Here is a 19,316-nt window from a genome sequence, read left to right on the forward strand (position 1 = left end):
TCTATTTTTTGGTATACGTTAATCATCTATTTCGTTTATATTAATGTCATTTTGATTTATTTCAGTAAAATCAATTTTTTAAATTGCTGGCATTGTTATTTATAAACTAGATTAAAGTATTTTAATTATCAAATTAACAATCTATTAAATGAATGAATGCTCATCAATTAGAATTATGTTCAGAAAACAACTAAAAATACGAGTCACTTGCACACAATAATTATGTGAAAATTTTATGTTAATTTCTTATTATGTTTTTCACGTAATAAAAAATTTATTATTTGAAACTATCTTAATATTTATTTGTGAAGTTCATGTGTATTTATTTATAAAAGAAAAAAGCTCATGTGTATTTAATTTAGGAATTAATTTATCAGATTTAATATACATAATAATAAATTGAAACTGAAAATAAATTAGTGAAATATTAATTGGATTTAATAAAAATACCCAAAAATCGCGTCTCCCTTGCAAAGCACAAAACAAATGGAAAATAAAATAAATATAAATGGTTGCAGTCGAAGAAAAATGGCATTTTCCTCTCCTTCACCGTCAACGTTCTGATCTCTCTCTCTCTCTCTCTCTATATATATATATATATATACACACACACAAACACATACACACACGGACTATAATGAGTGTCGGGCGATTGTCTGAACCGTAACGAGGAGCAGAAACTCAAAGAGAAACCCTAGAATTCTTATCATCGAAGCATCGAATCTTGACATAAATCCACTCAACAAATGGTCGAAAACTGTAGCGTTATCATTCGTTTGATCTGCGGATGGTATTGATAAAGCACATTCGTCGATGCACGAGGAGATGCATCATTTTTTTCCTCGCTGCTTCCGTGTTTGTTCCAATCCTCCTCCTTTCTGGCTCGCTTAGACAATTTGATTCCGAAGGTAAGAACCTTTGCGTATGCTCGTGGCCTGCTTTTTTTTTTCTTTCATTCTGATTTTTGGTTGAATTTGGAATGATTGGTGAAATTTTCTTGCAGTTTGGGAAGAACCTATTGAAGATTTATCGAGTATTGTATGAATCCCACTTCTTTGATAATAATGTTATGCGTGCCCTTCTTGTTATTTTGCTGGTTGGTCAGATAACTATGGAAAATGTCATTTTGATCCCGCGTATTGCTCTCGTCGTAGTTTTGTTTTTGTGAAGAAATTGAGATTTTGTCCTTTTCAAATCCGTATCAAACAGTTCTTTTTGTTGCTTTTCATTTTCTTTTAATCTATTTCCTATCACTGAATTTCTTTTTGCAATCTACTGGAGTATATACATTAATTTAATAGAATTTAACTTCAATTTTTTTTTTTTTTTGTGAACAGAAATATAGAACAGATGCTCAGAAACTTAATACGATGAAGAAGGTACTAGATTGTTTTGGTTTCTCCATATGTATTGTCCGAGCGCTAGTTGTTCCTGCGTCTTTTGTTACTTATTTTTGTGGGCTGGAGTTGGGTGATTCCCTATTTAGGAAGAAGGTGAAAGCTTGAAGGAGCCGCAATTACTCGTGTATAGAGGTGGAGATTTAAGTTCTATGGTCAGCTACGGTTCTTCAGAGGGGAGTACTAGATCCGAACAATCTGGATATGCCAAAAGCAGCACTAAAATGTCTGGAAATGGTTGGTGTCATGAGTGTACTTACACTATTTCATTGACTCCCATTCTTTTGTCTAACACGGATATTACCTAAATCTGGGTTTCTGGCTTGGCTTAAAACCATAGGTACTAATAGTGATTCCGAGAAGGAAGAATACCAGCAAGCACAGGTGGAGAAGCCAACAGTCACATCAGGAAAAAAGGTATGATATTTCCACAGAAGTATGAATTGTACTATGAAGAGCGAGATATTATTTTAAACATGGTGGAGAAAATCTGAAATCCATATTGTTGTGTGTCGAGTTCTAGTCTTGTTATGAGACCCTGTGCACTAGAAATGCCTTTTCTCAAACCCAGTCAGTTAATGGCTTATTTCCCCAACCAGACACTTCATTTAAAGATAGGAAATGAACTTTGAAGTGAAATTGTGAACCACTTCAATGCTACGTGCCAGTGTTTGGTATTAAAAATGATTTTTTTGGTACTTGAACAAACAATTACCAGGATTGTGTATGTCTGGGAAATAAAATTGGAACAGATTTTGATGAAAGAGTGTTTATAGGGTCAGTGCTTGGTACGGAAGACTCAAGGAAAGAGCTATCATCATCACTGAGGTTGGGTAGATATTGCACGGTGACATGGGATCAATAGCTATCAGTACCCATGATGTGTGCATTTGACCCTCTGAATATCTCAAACTGCTCGAGCATTATGTACCCAGTTGCCTTATTTGTTAGGGAAGTATATTGATAGGGCATGCTAATTTGTATTGGTTGCATTTGTGATATTAATGATATATGTGAACTGCTTTTATAAATTAATTCAAGATGGTGGAAGACCTATGTCCAGCATATGTATGTTCTTGTGAAGCTTAATGTTATCATATGCTTGTTTATGCAACACATACACAATCATTAGATGGCTCGGGAAAACAATTCCTTTTTTTTCAATAAAGGTAGTAAATGGTGCCATACTAAACTAATGGACTGGAATATTATGGAATCTCTAAGGGGCTATTTGGTTAAAAAAATCATTTTCCAGGTTTCCATATATAATATTCTACTTCATCTCCAGTTTTCCTTTTCCACGGAAAGATAGCAAAACACATTCAATTATTACAATCGATATAAATTTGGAAAACTAGAAAGCTGAATTTTCTGCTTTCTATTTGGAAAAATTCTCATTTGAACACGTTTTCTAGTTCTCTATTTTGTAAAAAATATTAAAAATAAATAATATTAGAGTTTACTTAGAATAAATAACATCATAATATTAGGAATTTTGGTAATATTAGTACAATAAATGTTTTTTTTAATTTAATAGTAAAAATATTTATAAATGGTACAATTGACTATTGATGAATTCTAAAAATATCAATAACAACAATGTTAGTATTATAAAATTTCTAAACTTGTAGAAAAGATTTAAAATTTATAATTAGTATCATAAAGGTTTTTATCAATGTTATTATATTAGCATCCGTGGATATTGTATTGGTAATTTGAATCTTATAACATTATCATTTGTAATTTATTCATAGGTATAATATAATAACATTAACAGATTATTATCTTTAAAATTATAATATTAGCAAAATCATGAATATTATTTTGTTGATACTAAATTTTTAGCAATAACAATATAATTATTAATATTTTAGTAATATAATAATATTAAATGATATTATTAGGAACATAATATTGCATTACATAACAATTGAACTCATTTTCTGTATTACCATTTTGAACACTTTTTTCAGTTTCCAAGATACAAAATAATCGTGGGAGTTAGTAATTGAATGTGCTTGTCAAATTTCTTGTTGAAAAAAAAAAAAAAACTGAAAATGAAGTGGAAAATTTAAAAACAAATTATGCAATTAAACAGGCACTCCCTTGTATAGTAGTTGTTACTTACAAGCTAGTTGCTTTTGTTTGAACTCATTAATCATTACTAAAGTAAAGGTATTAACTTGTGAGATCTCCTAAGGTGGGTTAAGGTGCAAATTTTGAAAAATCATATTACACAAGTATAAGTGAAAATAAAAGTGAATGAAGATCTTTCCTTGTTTTTTTGCTCAAGTTTGAAGTTTTGTGCAACCTTTCTAGTTTGTTTAGAAATATCATAGGTCCAAATATAAACTCGTTTTACACTTTGTGGTCTCTGACTTGTTTGGTTTTATGTAGCAGGAAATGCTAAAAGAGATGACAGGTCAACACAAGCAGAATGTGTGGTCCCAGACACGAAGAGTATTAGACAAGAAGGTAAAAGAGATAAAAGATCAGTTAATCAGGGCCAAAGCATACTTGAAATTTGCACCACCAAGCAGTAAGTCCCAATTAGCAAAGGATTTGAGACTAGGGAGTAAAGAGCTAGAACAGGCTGTTGGTGATTCAACCAAGGATTCTGATTTATCTAGGAGGTAAAGCCCTTCTTTAATAGATTCTTTGATTCTTAGTCATTTTATTGACTAATGATAGCTGTAAATCAAGAAATGTTCCAATTTTTTTTTAAACAAAAAAACAAGTCGCAAGAAATTTCTTGATGCTGTTTGATCACATGTCTAATTCTTTCATCTAAACCATGAATGAGTCCCTTTTAAGTGATTAGTTTTAACTGTTCTTGTCAATTTTAGGCTGGCGGTAATCAGAGCCAAGAACTTATACTATAGTTGTGCATTTTTCCATTAGCCCATTACTTTTTTGCTCAATCAATATGGTAGCCAAAAAAAAAAAAAAATGATGTGAAGTTTAATAAATGTTGGAAGGCGGACAATAAATAAACCTTATTTACAGATTATGCATATTTGAAGAGAAGATTTTGACTATGCGTGAAATGCTGCTCAATATTCTTGTAATGGAGCGGGCCATTGTCAGGAACCCGAGCCTGACAGTAATTCCTTTGATGAGAGAATTGAAAGAGAGGGAGAAATAGAGAGAAAAAGGGGAAAGAGTAGATTGATTAAGAGAGAGAACTGAGAACTAAGAAAGAGAAGGGAAAATTTAGATAGGGAGTGGGGAGAAATAGAGAGATCCAAGAGAAAAGGAGAATTGTAGAGAAAAAGGAAGATCTTTAATTCACAATAATCATAATGATTCTCGGCTATGTGATTATAGCTTTATATATAAGCCATCCACAGATTTAAGGGGCAGTTACCACTCCTCCATTACCAATAACTGGTCCTAAATGACTCCATAACCTCCTAAATCAATCCATAACCGAGAGTTACTGTAATAATTAACTCCTCTTGCAAAAATAAATTAAACTACTATAAAAAAAAATTAATTAACTGTCTTAGCCGTGACATTCCCTCCCCCTTAAAAGATTTATTGTCTCCAAGAAATCACAGCAATGGGGCACTGTTCTTCATCCCATCCCAGCTCTCACTATCTGATTTAGACCATTCCTTTGCTTTTTCTTTTTCCATTCCTTCCTTCTCCTTCTTAACCTTTTCCTCTTATTTCTGGCTCTATCAAGTATAACCCCAAATAAATCTTATGGTGTAGAACCATAAGTATTCAGTGCAACAACCTGATAAGGTGCAAAATCCTTGACCTTCATGCAATAACCACACCAATGAGTTTTAGTAGTAAGCATTCCAGCAGCAACCAGCTCTTCCACCATCCTTCCATTCCTCAACATTTTTGGACTCCACAGTGCTTTAAAAGCATCTGTTACTTCCTGCTTGCTAACGTACACCAAAGGTTCTTCTTCAACAAATTTCTCCTCTAATAGTGTCGCAGTTACTTTTCCTAATGAATCAATATTTTTTTTCTAATTGAGATTGTTTCTTGGTTTCTTTTAAGTCAGAAATCTGAGGAAGGACTCCCACACCAGTTTCCTCACGGATGAATGATTTTTCAATCAAAATTACCTTATCCAATGTAGGTACTTCATCAACTTCTTGCAAATCAAAGGTCTTACCTGCTGGAATCGGTTCTGCAGTAGATCTAGAATAAAGTTTCACTCGTATACTGACCTGAAACTTCCTTGAAATCAAATCCAGTAAGTCATCTAGCTTTTGGTTGAGGTTAGCAAATTCCTTCTTGAATCCGTTCTCCATCACATAGCTCAAATTCGTCAAATTGTACTCTGGATTGCGACTGTAACTGCTTCCAAGTTGGGCTGCTTTGATGCCAATTTGTCAGGAACTCGAGCCTAACTGTAATTCCTTTGATGAGAGAATTGAAAGAGAGGGAGAAAAAGGGGGAAGAATCAGACTAATTAAGACAGAGAACTGAGAGAGAGAGGGAGTAGGGAGAAATAGAGAGATCCGAGAGAAAGGGAGAATTGCAGAGAAAAAGGAAGATCTTTAATTCACCATCATAATGATTCTCGGCCATGTGGTTATAGCTTTATATATAAGCTATTCACAGATTTTAAGAGGCAGTTACCACTCCTCCATTACTAATAACTGCTCCAAAATGTCTCCATAACCTCCTAAATCAATCCATAACCGGGAGTTATAGTAATAACTAACTCTTCCTGCAAAAATAAATTAATTAACTGTCCTGGTCGTGACACCCATTTTTTTTTTAAGTTTCTGTTAATTGTCTTACAGCCAGTTTCTTTGTTTGTCTTTTTTGTTTTCTAATATTTTTTCCAGAAAATTTCAATTTATGCATGCAACCAAGTACTTGTTCACCTGATGGATAATATTGCCTGACACATACTTTTATCCTGATTTGAATACTTTGGCAATCTATCTATTCCCCTTTTGTACTGGCCCTTCTGAACTGGGATGGAAGCCACTGAGCTAAGTGGACTGGAATTGTACTACTTCAAATAACTATTAAGGCCAAAATGTATTATCACTAACTATGATGACTTTAGGACTAAATCTGGTCAGTGTCATTTAAGATATATTTGAGTAACAACTAATCCATATTTTATGTATGAACCATCAAACTTCTCAGTGTTTTGCAGAGGATGAAAGCCATGAAGATCACCTTGTCCAAAGCCAACTATTTGTACAGAGAATGTCCTGTCATGGCAACAAAACTACGTGCTTTGACTTGCAATGCAGAAGAAGAGCTTCAGGCTGAGAAGAATCAAGTGACATTTCTTGTCCAGCTGGCTGGGAGGACCATCCCTAAGAGTCTTCACTGCCTGGCCATGCGGTTGACTGCTGAATATTTTGCCCTACAACCTTCAAAAATGGAATTTCCTAGCCAACCAAAATTGCATGATCCAGATCTCTTTCACTTTGCTGTCTTCTCCAACAACATTTTGGCTTGTGCTGTTGTTGTGAACTCTACTGTTTCCAGCTCCAGCGTAAGTTCCCTCAGCTTTTTCTTGTAACATGTCACTTGGATAACATTCATTTATCCTGACTCTGCTGGTGTATGTTAAGATTCATACAGAGTCAAGACAGATGGTAACTAACAATCCCAAGCACTGGGAGCAAACTAAAAATCCAAGAGAGAGAATGACTACTGAGATTACAATTTATCCTTGGACACTCTTATCCGGTTGATTACTGATTTGAACTGGGGTTGACCTGCCACACACACTTATCCTTGTCTGATACTTGTTTTGACACTTGAAGTTTATCCACCATCTTTGGTCTAGTTATTGGCATGTGCATAACTAGTGCCCATCTGGGAGGATAGTAGTTTTAGTAAAGTGCTTCTTAAGAACCAAGGGAGAATTACTTGACCAAGAAACATTCGATATTCATTGTCTTCAAAGTGGTCTGCTTGCCACGAAAACACACAAAATGACTTTGTTAGTCACAAGCCACCGTATTCCCTCACATTAGATAGAGGTGAGGTGCATGTGTATTGCCATCATCAAATCACTTGAAATTATTATGAAGACAACCCTTCTTTTATTTTTTTTTCCATTTCAAATAAGGTTCAATAGCATTTGGGTTTGTCATTGATCAAAATACCAACTACTTGTCTACACTGTCCAGGATGATCCCATTCCTTATGTACCGATACTGATGTCTGATTATAGCCTGCAAATTTGGGCTAGTAGCATGAGTATTCAGCTATTTGTGTTACTTTATGGAAAGACAAGTTTATCTTACTGGCATGACACATTTAATAGAATTGAATTGTCTTGCTTGACTGTTTGCAGGAACCAGAGAAGATAGTCTTCCATGTGGTGACAGATTCTCTCAATCTCCCTGCAATGTCAATGTGGTTCTTACTAAACCCTCCTGGAAAATCCACAATACAGATCCAGACTATAGACAGTTTTGAATGGTTGTCCAAGCATGGTACAACCCTGCAGAAGCAGAACTCCAATGACCCAAGATATGCTTCAGCACTGAATCATCTCCGTTTCTATTTGCCTGAAGTTTTCCCATTGCTGAATAAGATTGTGTTCCTTGATCATGATGTGGTTGTGCAAAGTGACCTAGCTGGACTCTGGAGTGTCAATATGAAGGGGAAAGTAAATGCAGCAGTGGAAACTTGTGAGAAAGGTGAACATTCATTTCGTCAGATGGAGATGTTTGTCAACTTTTCAGACCCTACAGTAGCAAACAAGTTTGATCGCCGGGCATGCTCATGGGCATTTGGGATGAATATGTTTGATCTTCAAGAATGGAGGAGAGAAAATTTGACTGGGGTATACCAAAAATATCTGCAACGGGTAAGACTTCACACCCTTCTCTGTATATTATTCACACTCATTTGCTGGTAAAAGCAATTCACTTTTCGCTTGTCTTAGAAATGACTCATTTTGGTCCTCCAATATTACTTCTTTGAAGATGGTCGCATGTCTTTAATTGGATTGCATGCCATTTATGTTTTTACGATAAAAACAAGTCACCATTTGTTTGATTTCTACATGTGAATGTATCGATACTTGTTATCACCATCCTGTTTTATATCATATTAACACGTGTAGAGGAAGAAGTTTGTTCCGAAAGGTTAGATCTATTTTATTACTCTTTGGATTGCTTACTTTACCTTTCTCTATTTCTGGAACAGTGTCTTACTAGACATCTTCAAGCTAGGCTTAAATGTATTCTTAAATGCATCTTGTATTTGGCCCCTTTGGAGTTTGACGATTATTTTTTATGCTCTCAGATCTTAACAAGTTTTATGTGCGGTGCCTACACATGATTGTTCTATACTGAAGGGGTAGTGGAATTAAACAGCATGAGCACCAAAACAGAAGTCCATTAGACTTTTGAGTGGGGAAATAGTGGAACTAAACAGCAGTTTGGATTATAACCTCGATACATTCAGCAACTCAACAGTACAAAATGATGTTGCAACTCTAATTCCATGACCTTATGGCTGATGTTGGGTTAATCTTTCTCTATACATCTGACAGTTCACCTTTATTTGGTGTATTACAATTCAGTTTCTATATTTTGAGTCAAATAGGGTGTTTCAAAAAGTTCATGAAGAATGGTGACAACACGATGAACACGTCAAAGTATTTAGAAAATACAAAATGGCGTGGTAAGGACATGGCTAAAATACATGTTTTATATATTTGTTGTATATAAGATTTTATCCAAAGAAAATGAAGATGATGCATAATAATGCACCATGCGTTTGAGAGTATAGAAGTCAATTTATCTAGACAAATTCCAAAATTATTTAATGGATTCATGAATTTAGATCTTAAGTGCATCAATTGCCAGAAAGTGTTAAATGGATGTTGTATCCATGTAAGTACTCAGTATGCTATCTCCTAGAAGTATCCATGCTTCTTAGTATTATATGCATCACCGGTATATGGCTGAATGTATCTTTTTTTTTTTTTTTTGGCTCATATTTATGACCATTGAGGTTAAAGTATACATTGAGTCCTACATGAACCAAATTGGTATTCTAATCCTTTGTTATATTTGGGATCATGCAGGGAAGTAAGAAGCCTGACTGGGAAGCAGGTAGCTTGCCCTTAGGATGGGTCACTTTCTACAATCATACTGTCAGTTTGGACAAGAAATGGCATGTCCTTGGGCTAGGTTATGACTCGGATGTCAGTCTGGCAGACATTGAACAGGCAGCAGTGATACACTTTGATGGAATTAAGAAACCCTGGTTGGACATTGGGCTTGAGGAATACAAGGGTTATTGGAAGAAATATGTCGACTATAAACACCCTTATCTCCAACAGTGCAATATGCATAGATAGTCAAGTGCTGCAATTTTGAAAGTTTGATACATACTTGAGCGCACAAATTTTAATTTTTTATATATTATTTTTTTTATTTTTTGGGGAACCACTTGATTCTTTCCATTCTACCACAATTTTCCATGTAAATGTCAACTTGTAATTTTTTTTTTTTCTCAGTTTCTCTGGCCTTAAATTTTCTAAGAGCTGAGTCAATTGTTAGCCATAATCTGGATGAAAATAAGGAGTTCCTAGGGGGTGGTTTTACTTCTTGGCTTTTGGTGTACATATTTCATTCTATAAGTCAAACAATAATGTAAGATGACGTCATTACTGTTCTTCAAAGTGACACTGGAAATTCACATATACTGCCGTTAACTGTTCTATCATTACTTCAAGATTTCTCAGTTTTTTCTTTCAAGATATTGGCCTAAGCTGATGGTCACCTGATCTGAATATGATTTGGCTGTGAGTGCCTAGTTTTTTTATTTCCTTTCATCATATAATAGTTAAGTTTTCGCGTTTACTGCACAATTTTACTTTAATGAAATGTTCTACCGCAGGTGTCCACATTGTGTTTGTCTGCAAGGTTGAACTCAGGTGCAGTGGACCCAAGAAATCAACCAGTCTCTTGGCTTCCTGGCTACAAATGGATAATGTGACACATGGAGGAAATTGGTTGGTTTCTTGCAGATGAGGACTATCTGGCTATCCATGCTGTATGGTGCATTGGACAGATTTGGACTGATGATTTTTCATTTGCAGGGACCCCCCCTTACATGAAATAAAATGTTTCCCTTGCCTTTTTAACTTTTCCCTGGGCAGCAGCTCTACACAAAAATTGTCTGAATCAAAGTTAACTTCAAATGGCTACTCTCCGTGCGTCCACTCCAACTTCATCACTTGCTGGTGCTACTCGTGAGCGCAAGAGAACCATATCTGCTCCTTGCCCTGTTCTTGGTAAGTAATTCTCGCTCAATTCAGTATCCTTACTGCTATCACTTTTAAGGGAAGATGAATGTATTATATTCAGCTATTGCCGAGGTGAGACTCGGTAGCAATTGTAAGGTTGTTTCTTTGTAACTAAGAGGTCATAGATGAGTTTTGATGGTAGCCTCTTTACAAAAAAAAAAAAAAACAGGGGAAGGTTGTGTACAAATATGACTTCCTCTCATCCCTAGCAAAGCAGAAAGCTTTGTGCACTCGAAACACCCTTTATTATTGCCGTATATCTTGCAGGGTTGGCAGCTAAGGCACAGAAGGGGAAGGTGAGATGTTCCATGGAGGAAAAGCGTAGAGTGGGAGAGAGCAGCAGCAAGAATGTGGGAATGGCTGCAGCCATGATGGCAGCAGCTGCAGCAGCCATGGGAAGCCCGGCCATGGCTTTGGTGGATGAGAGGATGAGCACAGAAGGAACGGGGCTCCCCTTCGGCTTGAGCAACAACCTTCTGGTCTGGATTATACTGGGTGTCTTTGGTTTGATCTGGACTTTCTACATTGTCTACGCTTCCACTCTTGAAGAGGATGACGAGTCTGGATTATCTCTCTAAATCTGATAAGAGTTTCAGAGTATGCAAGATGTGGCTTGAAATGGTCAAGGCTCCTCTGTCTTTAACCGTGTCCTGTAATTTTCAACTCTTATGAAAATGTATTCTGTATCTCCTTTCATTCCCCCTATTTTCTTTTTTGCTGATTGAAATAAATGAGAGAAGCAAAAATTCACACGTGAAAAGTTAAATAGAGACCCCACCATGTAAACACGTGACGAGAGGTGTTTACTAAATTTTCATTTATAAACAGAAGATTGGAAGAAGGGAGGGTTACGACACCTTTGTATGTATATGAGTTTTTGCTTCTTCTTGATGTGTTTTTTATTTCTTTTTTACCATAGTGATTTGCCCTTATATCCTAATCCATGGAGTAACAGCATCAAGCCTCCAAGTATCAGATGTGAAGCCAATCCTAATGTTCGTGTTAATACCTTTGTAGACGGAGGTTCAGATGTGTGAATATTAAATTAAGAAATGGGATTTAAAATTGTTGCGACCATGTCTCCAAACAAATATATTTAAATTGTATATTGACGGATGATTTGATTATATAAGTTTTATTTATTATATTATATATGTGAGAAATATCTATTGTATTATAAACAGAGTAATTGTTTTCATGGTCACGTCCGAGTAAACTACTAATAAGCTGGTATTATTTATTTTAGTCTATTATATGCATGTAAATATTATGTGATAAATATAAAAACGATATAATTATGTTTTCATATTTATCATATTTAATGTTTGCATGTAAATACTTTTACCAAAACTGATATTTGCATAAACGTTTTCATATTTAATGTTTGTTTATATACAGAATAGTAGAATTGTTAGTTCTCATTTCAAATATGCGTATGTATGTATGTATGAATGTATATATTTCTGAATCGTGAACTGTGATGATGATCTTTGACTGAAATCGTGTGACAAGATTGACTCCAGACAAGAAGGAGAGCGGTGAAGCAGAGAATGGCCACCAGCCGGGGGCTGAGCGCTGCCGCAGCCGCAGCCACCGCTTCTTTCTCGTGCCGCCAAAGCCTTTCCCTCTTCTTTAAAGGACTCCCGAACCCTATCTCGCTCTTCTCCCAATCTCGCCTCTTCCACCACAACGGCCCCGCGATCTCTCTCTCTCCTCGCCCCTCTTCTTTCTCTCAATACAGCCGCTTCGCTGCTGCTGCCGGACCTGAGCCTCGCAAATACGACTTCGACCTCTTCACTATCGGCGCCGGCAGCGGCGGCGTTAGAGCTTCCCGCCTCGCCGCTAATTACGGCGCTTCCGTCGCCGTCTGCGAGTTGCCTTTCGCCACCATTTCCTCCGAAACTACCGGCGGTGTCGGTGGGACGTAAGTTTCTCGATTTGTTCTGGATCATTGTCGTTGTCCATTTGTGCGTTCTTGCGTATTGAGTTCTTTCGATGTAACTGGATATAAAAGGTATAATTTGTTTTTGCATTCCATAATATTGTTTTAAATGATAATTAAGCAGAATCAGAGGATAGAACTACCATTTACTGTTCTACTTTCACGACATCATTTCGCCATATAAACTGCCTACATTACATTTTATATTTAAACTAGGCCATTCCACCTTTACCTTCAATCCCACCTACAATTACCCCAACACTACACCTTCTTGGCATCTCAAATCAAACCAACCGAATTATTGAGGGAAGCAACAACTGCAGCTTTGAGAAATTCCACCACTTTGTCTTATGAATGCCATGGAGCCACGTAATGGTAATGCCTTCATTGGAGACTTGCTCCAAGACCAAGGGAGATTTTTCCAGCCAACTTCGAACAGACGAGGGTTTTGAGTAGGGATGAGAGCTGTACAGGCTTGGAAAGTTTCAAATGAGAAGCTTCAAACTCTATCATTGTAACACACTAGACACCTCTCGGCCCTCCCACCTGCAGCTGACACAATCTACCATTCTCTAATCGGTCGTGGCCGGATACCTCTCTCATCTATCGGGTAGACAGCTAGTTTCCACGCACATAGTTCCCATGGAGAGGAAGAGATCCTATCTAGCGCATCACACACATGGGGAAGCTCTTGAACATGATGTCGGACCTCTGAACACCTTTACTCCTTTCCATTATCAAGAAAAATCTGCTATCTTCGTCTATGATATTGAAAGATATCAGAACCAACTTGAAGAAGCTTCTTCTGGCCTCTCATATTGGTTTCATGATGGCATCACCTGCTCAGAATATCTGGACTTAAAATATATGATGGTCAGATTGGAGATTTTAAATGCACAACTTGCATTTTTTAACTTAGGTGGTACCTCCTTTATTGTGTCTTGCTTATCAGAAAAGTAAAAAGTCATTTTGCAGATTTAATTCTTCTTCTCCACGGTGAAAACTTATCATCTTCATATTGATCATTGGCTTTATGTCAAATTATGTAAAACATGTTTGCATTGTGTGATTGTAGACATGCTTTGTTCCTTTCATTCATATGACATACGAATCTATGCTTTTGTCATAGCAGTCTGGCCTTTAGAAATTACAAATTGCCAGCTGTTTTTAAGCTGAATATATTTGAATTTGAATTTGATTTTATAAGTTTTATTTTAGTTTGAATTGGACCTAGTCTTATTTTGTCTGAATAGCTGACCAGCTGATTTACCTTTCCCATCCCATATGCACATTTAAGAAGCATAAATTTATTTTATTTCCCACTTCATATTCATTATGGATCTTCAACATTTTGTATATTACATGTACTTGGGTACAACTATTGGCCGCAGTTGTGTGTCCACATGTCAACCTTTTTAAATCCCTAATTTTAGGATACTGGGATATTTGTCAAGATGTTGGATACATCATACATGTATGTAGATTACTTGTAAAAAGCTAAATATAATATGAAAAAAGTGAGATCATTATTTAGAAATGTGCTATAAATAAAATAAATTTAGAGAAAAAAGAGTTTTCTATCTTAATACACGTTAGGGTTCCTGAAAATTTTCTGTACTATCAAAATGGGCTTCTTTGTCTCTAGTATCAAAAGTGGACATCCAATTTGGGTACATGTGTCCGCTACATATCAAGCCCTTACCCTTGTCATATCCGGTAGACATTGGTATGCAAGGGTGACCAAAAGAGTCCATCTAAGTTACATAGCTTATGAAGTTTTACTTTTGACATTTCTATGGTTTGTAATTGGATGTTGTTCTATTGTGGCATGAAGGTGTGTGCTACGCGGATGTGTACCAAAGAAACTACTTGTGTACTCTTCTAAATATTCTCATGAATTTGAAGAAAGTCATGGTTTTGGATGGAAATATGAAGTTGGACCTAAGCATGATTGGAGCACCCTGATTGCTAATAAGAATGCTGTGTTGCAGCGCCTTACTGGTATCTACACAAACATTCTGCAAAATTCGGGTGTCACTTTAATTGAAGGCCGTGGAAAGGTTGGAAGTTATGGGGTCATATTAGTACTTTACTGTAATTTTTGTGAAAAAAGACATTGGCTTTTATTCACATCTCAAAGTTTTTCTCACTACTGCATTGATAAATGTATACAATAGATCGTTGACCCTCACACTGTGGACGTTGATGGGAGACTCTACTCAGCAAGGCACATACTGGTTGCAGTTGGGGCACGTGCATTCATTCCTCAAATTCCTGGAAGCGAATATGCAATTACTTCAGATGCAGCCCTTGATTTGCCTTCAAAACCTGAAAAAATTGCAATCGTAGGGGGAGGTTACATTTCACTGGAGTTTGCCGGCATCTTCAATGGTTTGAAAAGTGAGGTCCATGTATTCATACGACAGAAAAAGGTTTTGAGAGGTTTTGATGAGGAGGTGAGCATTGGCAAACAACACTAGTTGTTTAGTGCAATATCTCGGCATGAGTGCCCCTTAATCCATAAAATTTGCACTGTTGGATTCCTGCAGATCAGAGATTTTGTTGCAGAACAAATGTCTCTTAGAGGGGTTGAGTTCCATACAGAGGAATCACCTCAAGCTATCCTTAGATCAGCAGATGGTTCCTTGTCTTTGCAGAGCAGCAAAGGAACAGTTGAAGGTTTCACTCATATCATGTTTGCAACAGGCCGCAAGCCTAATACTAAGGTTTAATCATTTCATTTTGGGGTAAATTGAAGAGTTGCACAAGAAGATATGGTCATAGTTCCTCATTACTTTTTTTCTTTTTTTTTTCACATGAGGGGGTTTGTGAGGGTGGGATGGTTGAAACGCCTAGAGCTAACCCGTTCTTTTTCCTTCTTGTCAAAGTAATGGATTCTACCTTCCTATATTTGTCAGATGCTCAGAAATTTGTAACTAGCAAACTCAAAGGTGTTCTTGCATGGGGAATTTTGGCCGTATCTAGTATCTACTAGAACTCATTTGAATCCTGAAATGTGTGTGCTAAACAAGTTTGGATTATTGATATCTTGGCTGTTGTTCCATTACAGAATTTAGGATTGGAGGCCGTAGGGGTAAAACTGACGAAGAATGGAGCATTAGAGGTAGCGTTCAGTTTTTGGAGTTATCATTTACTTCTCTCTTTTATATTTACTAATTTCTCCAACCTGGCACTTCTTATATGTCTTCCATTTCTTCAGGTTGATGAATACTCCCGTTCGTCAGTTCCATCCATTTGGGCTGTCGGTGATGTTACAGACAGATTGAATTTAACTCCAGTTGCTTTGATGGAGGGAGGGGCGCTTGCCAAGACTCTTTTTGGGAATGAACCAACAAAACCAAATTATAGGTACTCAGCATATCCTGTGATGAATTGCTAAAAATGGCTTTTAGGAGAATCTCTCATGTATTGTATGCACCACATATGTGCTTAATGGAATTTTCTGGATTCAGAGACCAATTGATATAGTTTGACTGTTGTTATGCTCAGCTTTCCAGTTCCATCTATATGCAGGAATCTAGTAGGTTATTTTGACAGTAAGATTAGTGTTTTCTTATTCACTTCCTAGTTTCTGCAGAAAATGTTTAGTTGAATATTCTCAGTAACAGTGATTTAAGTTGACAAGACAACTTTCTTACCAGATTATCTGCTTTTGAGTAGGGCTGTCCCATCTGCTGTGTTTTGCCAGCCACCTATTGGACAAGTTGGCCTCACGGAGGAACAGGTACTTGCAAATTATGAACTTAGGCCCCGTTTGTTTGGATAATGTTTTCCAGGAAAACATTTTCCTATTTTTTGATGTTTGGTTGACAAAAAGAATAGGAAAATCTTTTGATAATGAAAATAGTTTACATCAAATGATGCAAAATAACTTACTAATTCAATATCTGTAAGTTGTTTTCCTATTTACACCAAAGCAAAGAAACTGTTTTTTCTTTCATCAAAATATCTTTACATATATGTATATCTATAAATAAGTACATATATACACTATGTAGTACATATATACATTCATGTACATATATATATAAATACATACATATGCATACACATACATATATATACATCCACATATGCGCACACCATACATACATACATACACGCACATAAACATGCATTCACACATATATACACATGCACACAAACACAAACACAAATATACATACATACGCATGCACTCACACACACATGTACATACACATGCTTGGATGCACACATACAATGTACATTCATGATTCATGGATACATATATATATATATATATACATGTAACTAAATTTTGAAAAATATTGTATAATGCAAACAAACCCCAGAAAATAAGATAAAAAATAATTTTGTGTGTAAAACATCTTACATTGAAAAATATTTTTCAATGTAAAATGTTTTACGCCCAAACAAATGTAGCCTCAGTTTGCAACAACTCACATTGTCTTGTTCTTATTATTTTAAGCATTGTTGCAGGCTGTAAAAGAATATGGTGATATTGATATCTTCACAACAAGCTTCAGGCCCTTAAGAGATTCACTTTCTGGGCTCCCCGACCGGTTTTTCATGAAACTTATAGTATGTGCAAAGTCACAGAAAGTTCTAGGGGTGCACATGTGTGGAGAAGATTCACCAGAAATTGTGCAGGTCACCCCCCCCGGGGTCCAAGTTCAATATTTTATGGCATTGATACTCAGAAGACATGGGATTAATGTGTGTGTATTTATTTATTTTATTTCAGGGATTTGCAGTTGCTGTAAAAGCTGGCCTGACAAAGGCAGATTTTGATGCCACAGTGGGTATTCACCCAACATCAGCAGAGGAGCTTGTCACCATGACAACTCCTATCCGAAAGATTCGTAATGGTTCACAGCTGGAGGTTGTTTGCTGAGAAACTTGTTAATTATGTTATAATTTGTATGTTCATTTATATATGTATTTGTGTCCCATTAGTTTCTCACCTCTCAAAGAAAGTAATGCCCTTCTGTTACCCCTTGTCTTCTTCCTATTTCTATCTATCCAACCCAACTGAAAATAAAGAAACCTGCCATGGTGTTTTCTTTTTCTTTGTCTGCTGGCCACGCCATGGGTGGGGGGGTGGGTGTGGATTACATGTTGATTCTTCAATGTCATGTATCTTACCAAAAAACCTTAATACCCTAACAAATTATCAATTATGAACCAATAAACATGTCCCCATGCATGGTCCATTTCATTAGAAAACTGTGAATTTAGCAGTTTTATTTTTTTAAGACATATATAATGAACAAAGATTTATGTATAATAGTGTTTTGACTTGAGAATATGTTAAGGAACAAAAAAGACAAGAGACTTGCATTCATTTGTTGGATATCTTATTCTGAAAAAGAAAATGGCTTCAAGAGTATCTAGGAATCTAGGATACTATTTCTAAGAGTAATATATACAAATCCACCCATATTTTACCATATTTCAGAAAATGTAGCATATTGTGTTGCTGTTCTAGTCCCATGCACTAATTACTGTCAAGGAAAAATGGTTATGATAATACCTAGGACTTGTGAACAAATTAGTGTAGTTTTTTCATGTGCATAAAGTTTTATTTTGATGACTACTAGCTTATTGGAAATGTGTTCCAGGGATAGAGATAGATTCTTAGGCTAGAGCCCGAGTTTTAGCATCGTAGTACATGTCAGTTTTAGGTGAGAACGGTCACATTATACTACTTACAACCTTCGTTATTAATATAGATATTTCAGGTGCTGTAGCTGCTGTCCTTTTTATTCCTCCTTGGACATTATGCCGTCATGCTTAAGTTTCATTTTCTTTTTAGTTTCTCTTGTAGGAAATAAGACGTCTAATAGGAAAGTCTAGCAGTGTCTGTATTACTCAGCTAACAATAGATCAGTTAATGAAAATTATTTGTAATTGTCATGATGTTCATGATGTTATACTGCAAGTTGTTTTGAGTTTTAGCATCAGCACCTAATAATCTTGCTTTTTCTCTCCTCTTGTCCTTAAGAGCGTGGGGAGCTAAACGATGGTAGCCCAGGTTTAATGGAAACTTAACATTATTTTTGTGTGGTTAAGAGAACATTAAAAATGATGGTTCTCTTAGTTTTTGCATTTTGCTCTATTTTCCATTTGTGAAGGACCATATTTGCCCCTAATTCACGCATGTCTAATGTTTTGGCAGGTAGCATTTTCTTCAAATTAGAGGCTACGAACAGCTGCTGTTGAGATCCCTTAGAAGAAGTGTGAGCATAGGATAGTGAGGCTTATCGATGAACCTTAGTAGAACAACGACACAGTAATAACATATCATGCCTTTTTATCTCAATAGAGAAATTTGAACCTGCTGTGAATGATTTTCCATTTTTCTATTCTGGGGAAGCCGGTACCATACACTAGCTTGGAAACAGGATGCATATCAGCAACTGGTTAAATAATCAATGGCTGCAGAGGAGGCTTCACAGCCTGTGAAATCCCAATGAAATTTGAATCCTTTTGAGGGAGCTACTGCTGTTGTTTTGCAATCCAATAAACTAGGACTCTGAAATGAGTGCCATACTATTCCCTGAACTGTGATTCTTTGTCATTTGGAACTTTGCATATTGCCCTAAATGCTATTAATGTTTATTATTGTAATCCTATATTGCTAGAATATTGCCCCTTGGACAACGATAAATATGTTGAATAACAGCACTTCTTTTCTTTTTTTTTT

At 36.2% G+C, this 19,316-nt stretch overlaps 3 protein-coding genes across 7 annotated transcripts; all 3 read left to right on the forward strand.

Moving 5' to 3' along the window:
* Positions 1-534: 534 nt before the first annotated feature.
* Positions 535-10,038, forward strand: LOC127797486 (probable galacturonosyltransferase 6). Of its 5 annotated transcripts, XR_008022235.1 has the most exons (10): positions 535-908; positions 1,004-1,038; positions 1,338-1,379; positions 1,487-1,634; positions 1,738-1,814; positions 3,795-4,030; positions 6,525-6,882; positions 7,693-8,211; positions 8,652-9,032; positions 9,439-9,585. XR_008022235.1 is itself a non-coding variant. In XM_052330424.1 (9 exons), the coding sequence occupies exons 1-9, from the start codon at positions 788-790 to the stop codon at positions 9,712-9,714; spliced, it is 1,812 nt and encodes a 603-aa protein (XP_052186384.1). In that variant the 5' UTR covers positions 537-787; the 3' UTR covers positions 9,715-10,038. The 5 variants fall into 5 exon arrangements, 4 of the variants coding, with proteins under 4 accessions (XP_052186384.1, XP_052186385.1, XP_052186386.1 ...); XM_052330424.1 differs by lacking the exon at positions 8,652-9,032 and having other exon boundaries at positions 537-908; positions 9,439-10,038; XM_052330425.1 differs by lacking the exon at positions 8,652-9,032 and having other exon boundaries at positions 537-908; positions 3,798-4,030; positions 9,439-10,038.
* On the forward strand, positions 10,015-11,521 carry LOC127797487 (photosystem II reaction center W protein, chloroplastic-like). Its single transcript, XM_052330428.1, has 4 exons — positions 10,015-10,161; positions 10,257-10,371; positions 10,459-10,653; positions 10,933-11,521. The coding sequence occupies exons 3-4, from the start codon at positions 10,560-10,562 to the stop codon at positions 11,241-11,243; spliced, it is 405 nt and encodes a 134-aa protein (XP_052186388.1). The 5' UTR covers positions 10,015-10,161; positions 10,257-10,371; positions 10,459-10,559; the 3' UTR covers positions 11,244-11,521.
* Positions 11,522-12,106: 585 nt separating this feature from the next.
* On the forward strand, positions 12,107-19,316 carry LOC127798237 (glutathione reductase, chloroplastic-like). The gene is made up of 10 exons (XM_052331673.1): positions 12,107-12,589; positions 14,442-14,667; positions 14,785-15,063; positions 15,157-15,333; positions 15,678-15,731; positions 15,828-15,976; positions 16,289-16,352; positions 17,090-17,260; positions 17,355-17,492; positions 18,789-19,316. The coding sequence occupies exons 1-10, from the start codon at positions 12,216-12,218 to the stop codon at positions 18,807-18,809; spliced, it is 1,653 nt and encodes a 550-aa protein (XP_052187633.1). The 5' UTR covers positions 12,107-12,215; the 3' UTR covers positions 18,810-19,316.

The sequence above is a fragment of the Diospyros lotus genome, chromosome 3 (assembly GCF_014633365.1).
Source record: "Diospyros lotus cultivar Yz01 chromosome 3, ASM1463336v1, whole genome shotgun sequence".
NCBI lineage: Eukaryota > Viridiplantae > Streptophyta > Magnoliopsida > Ericales > Ebenaceae > Diospyros > Diospyros lotus.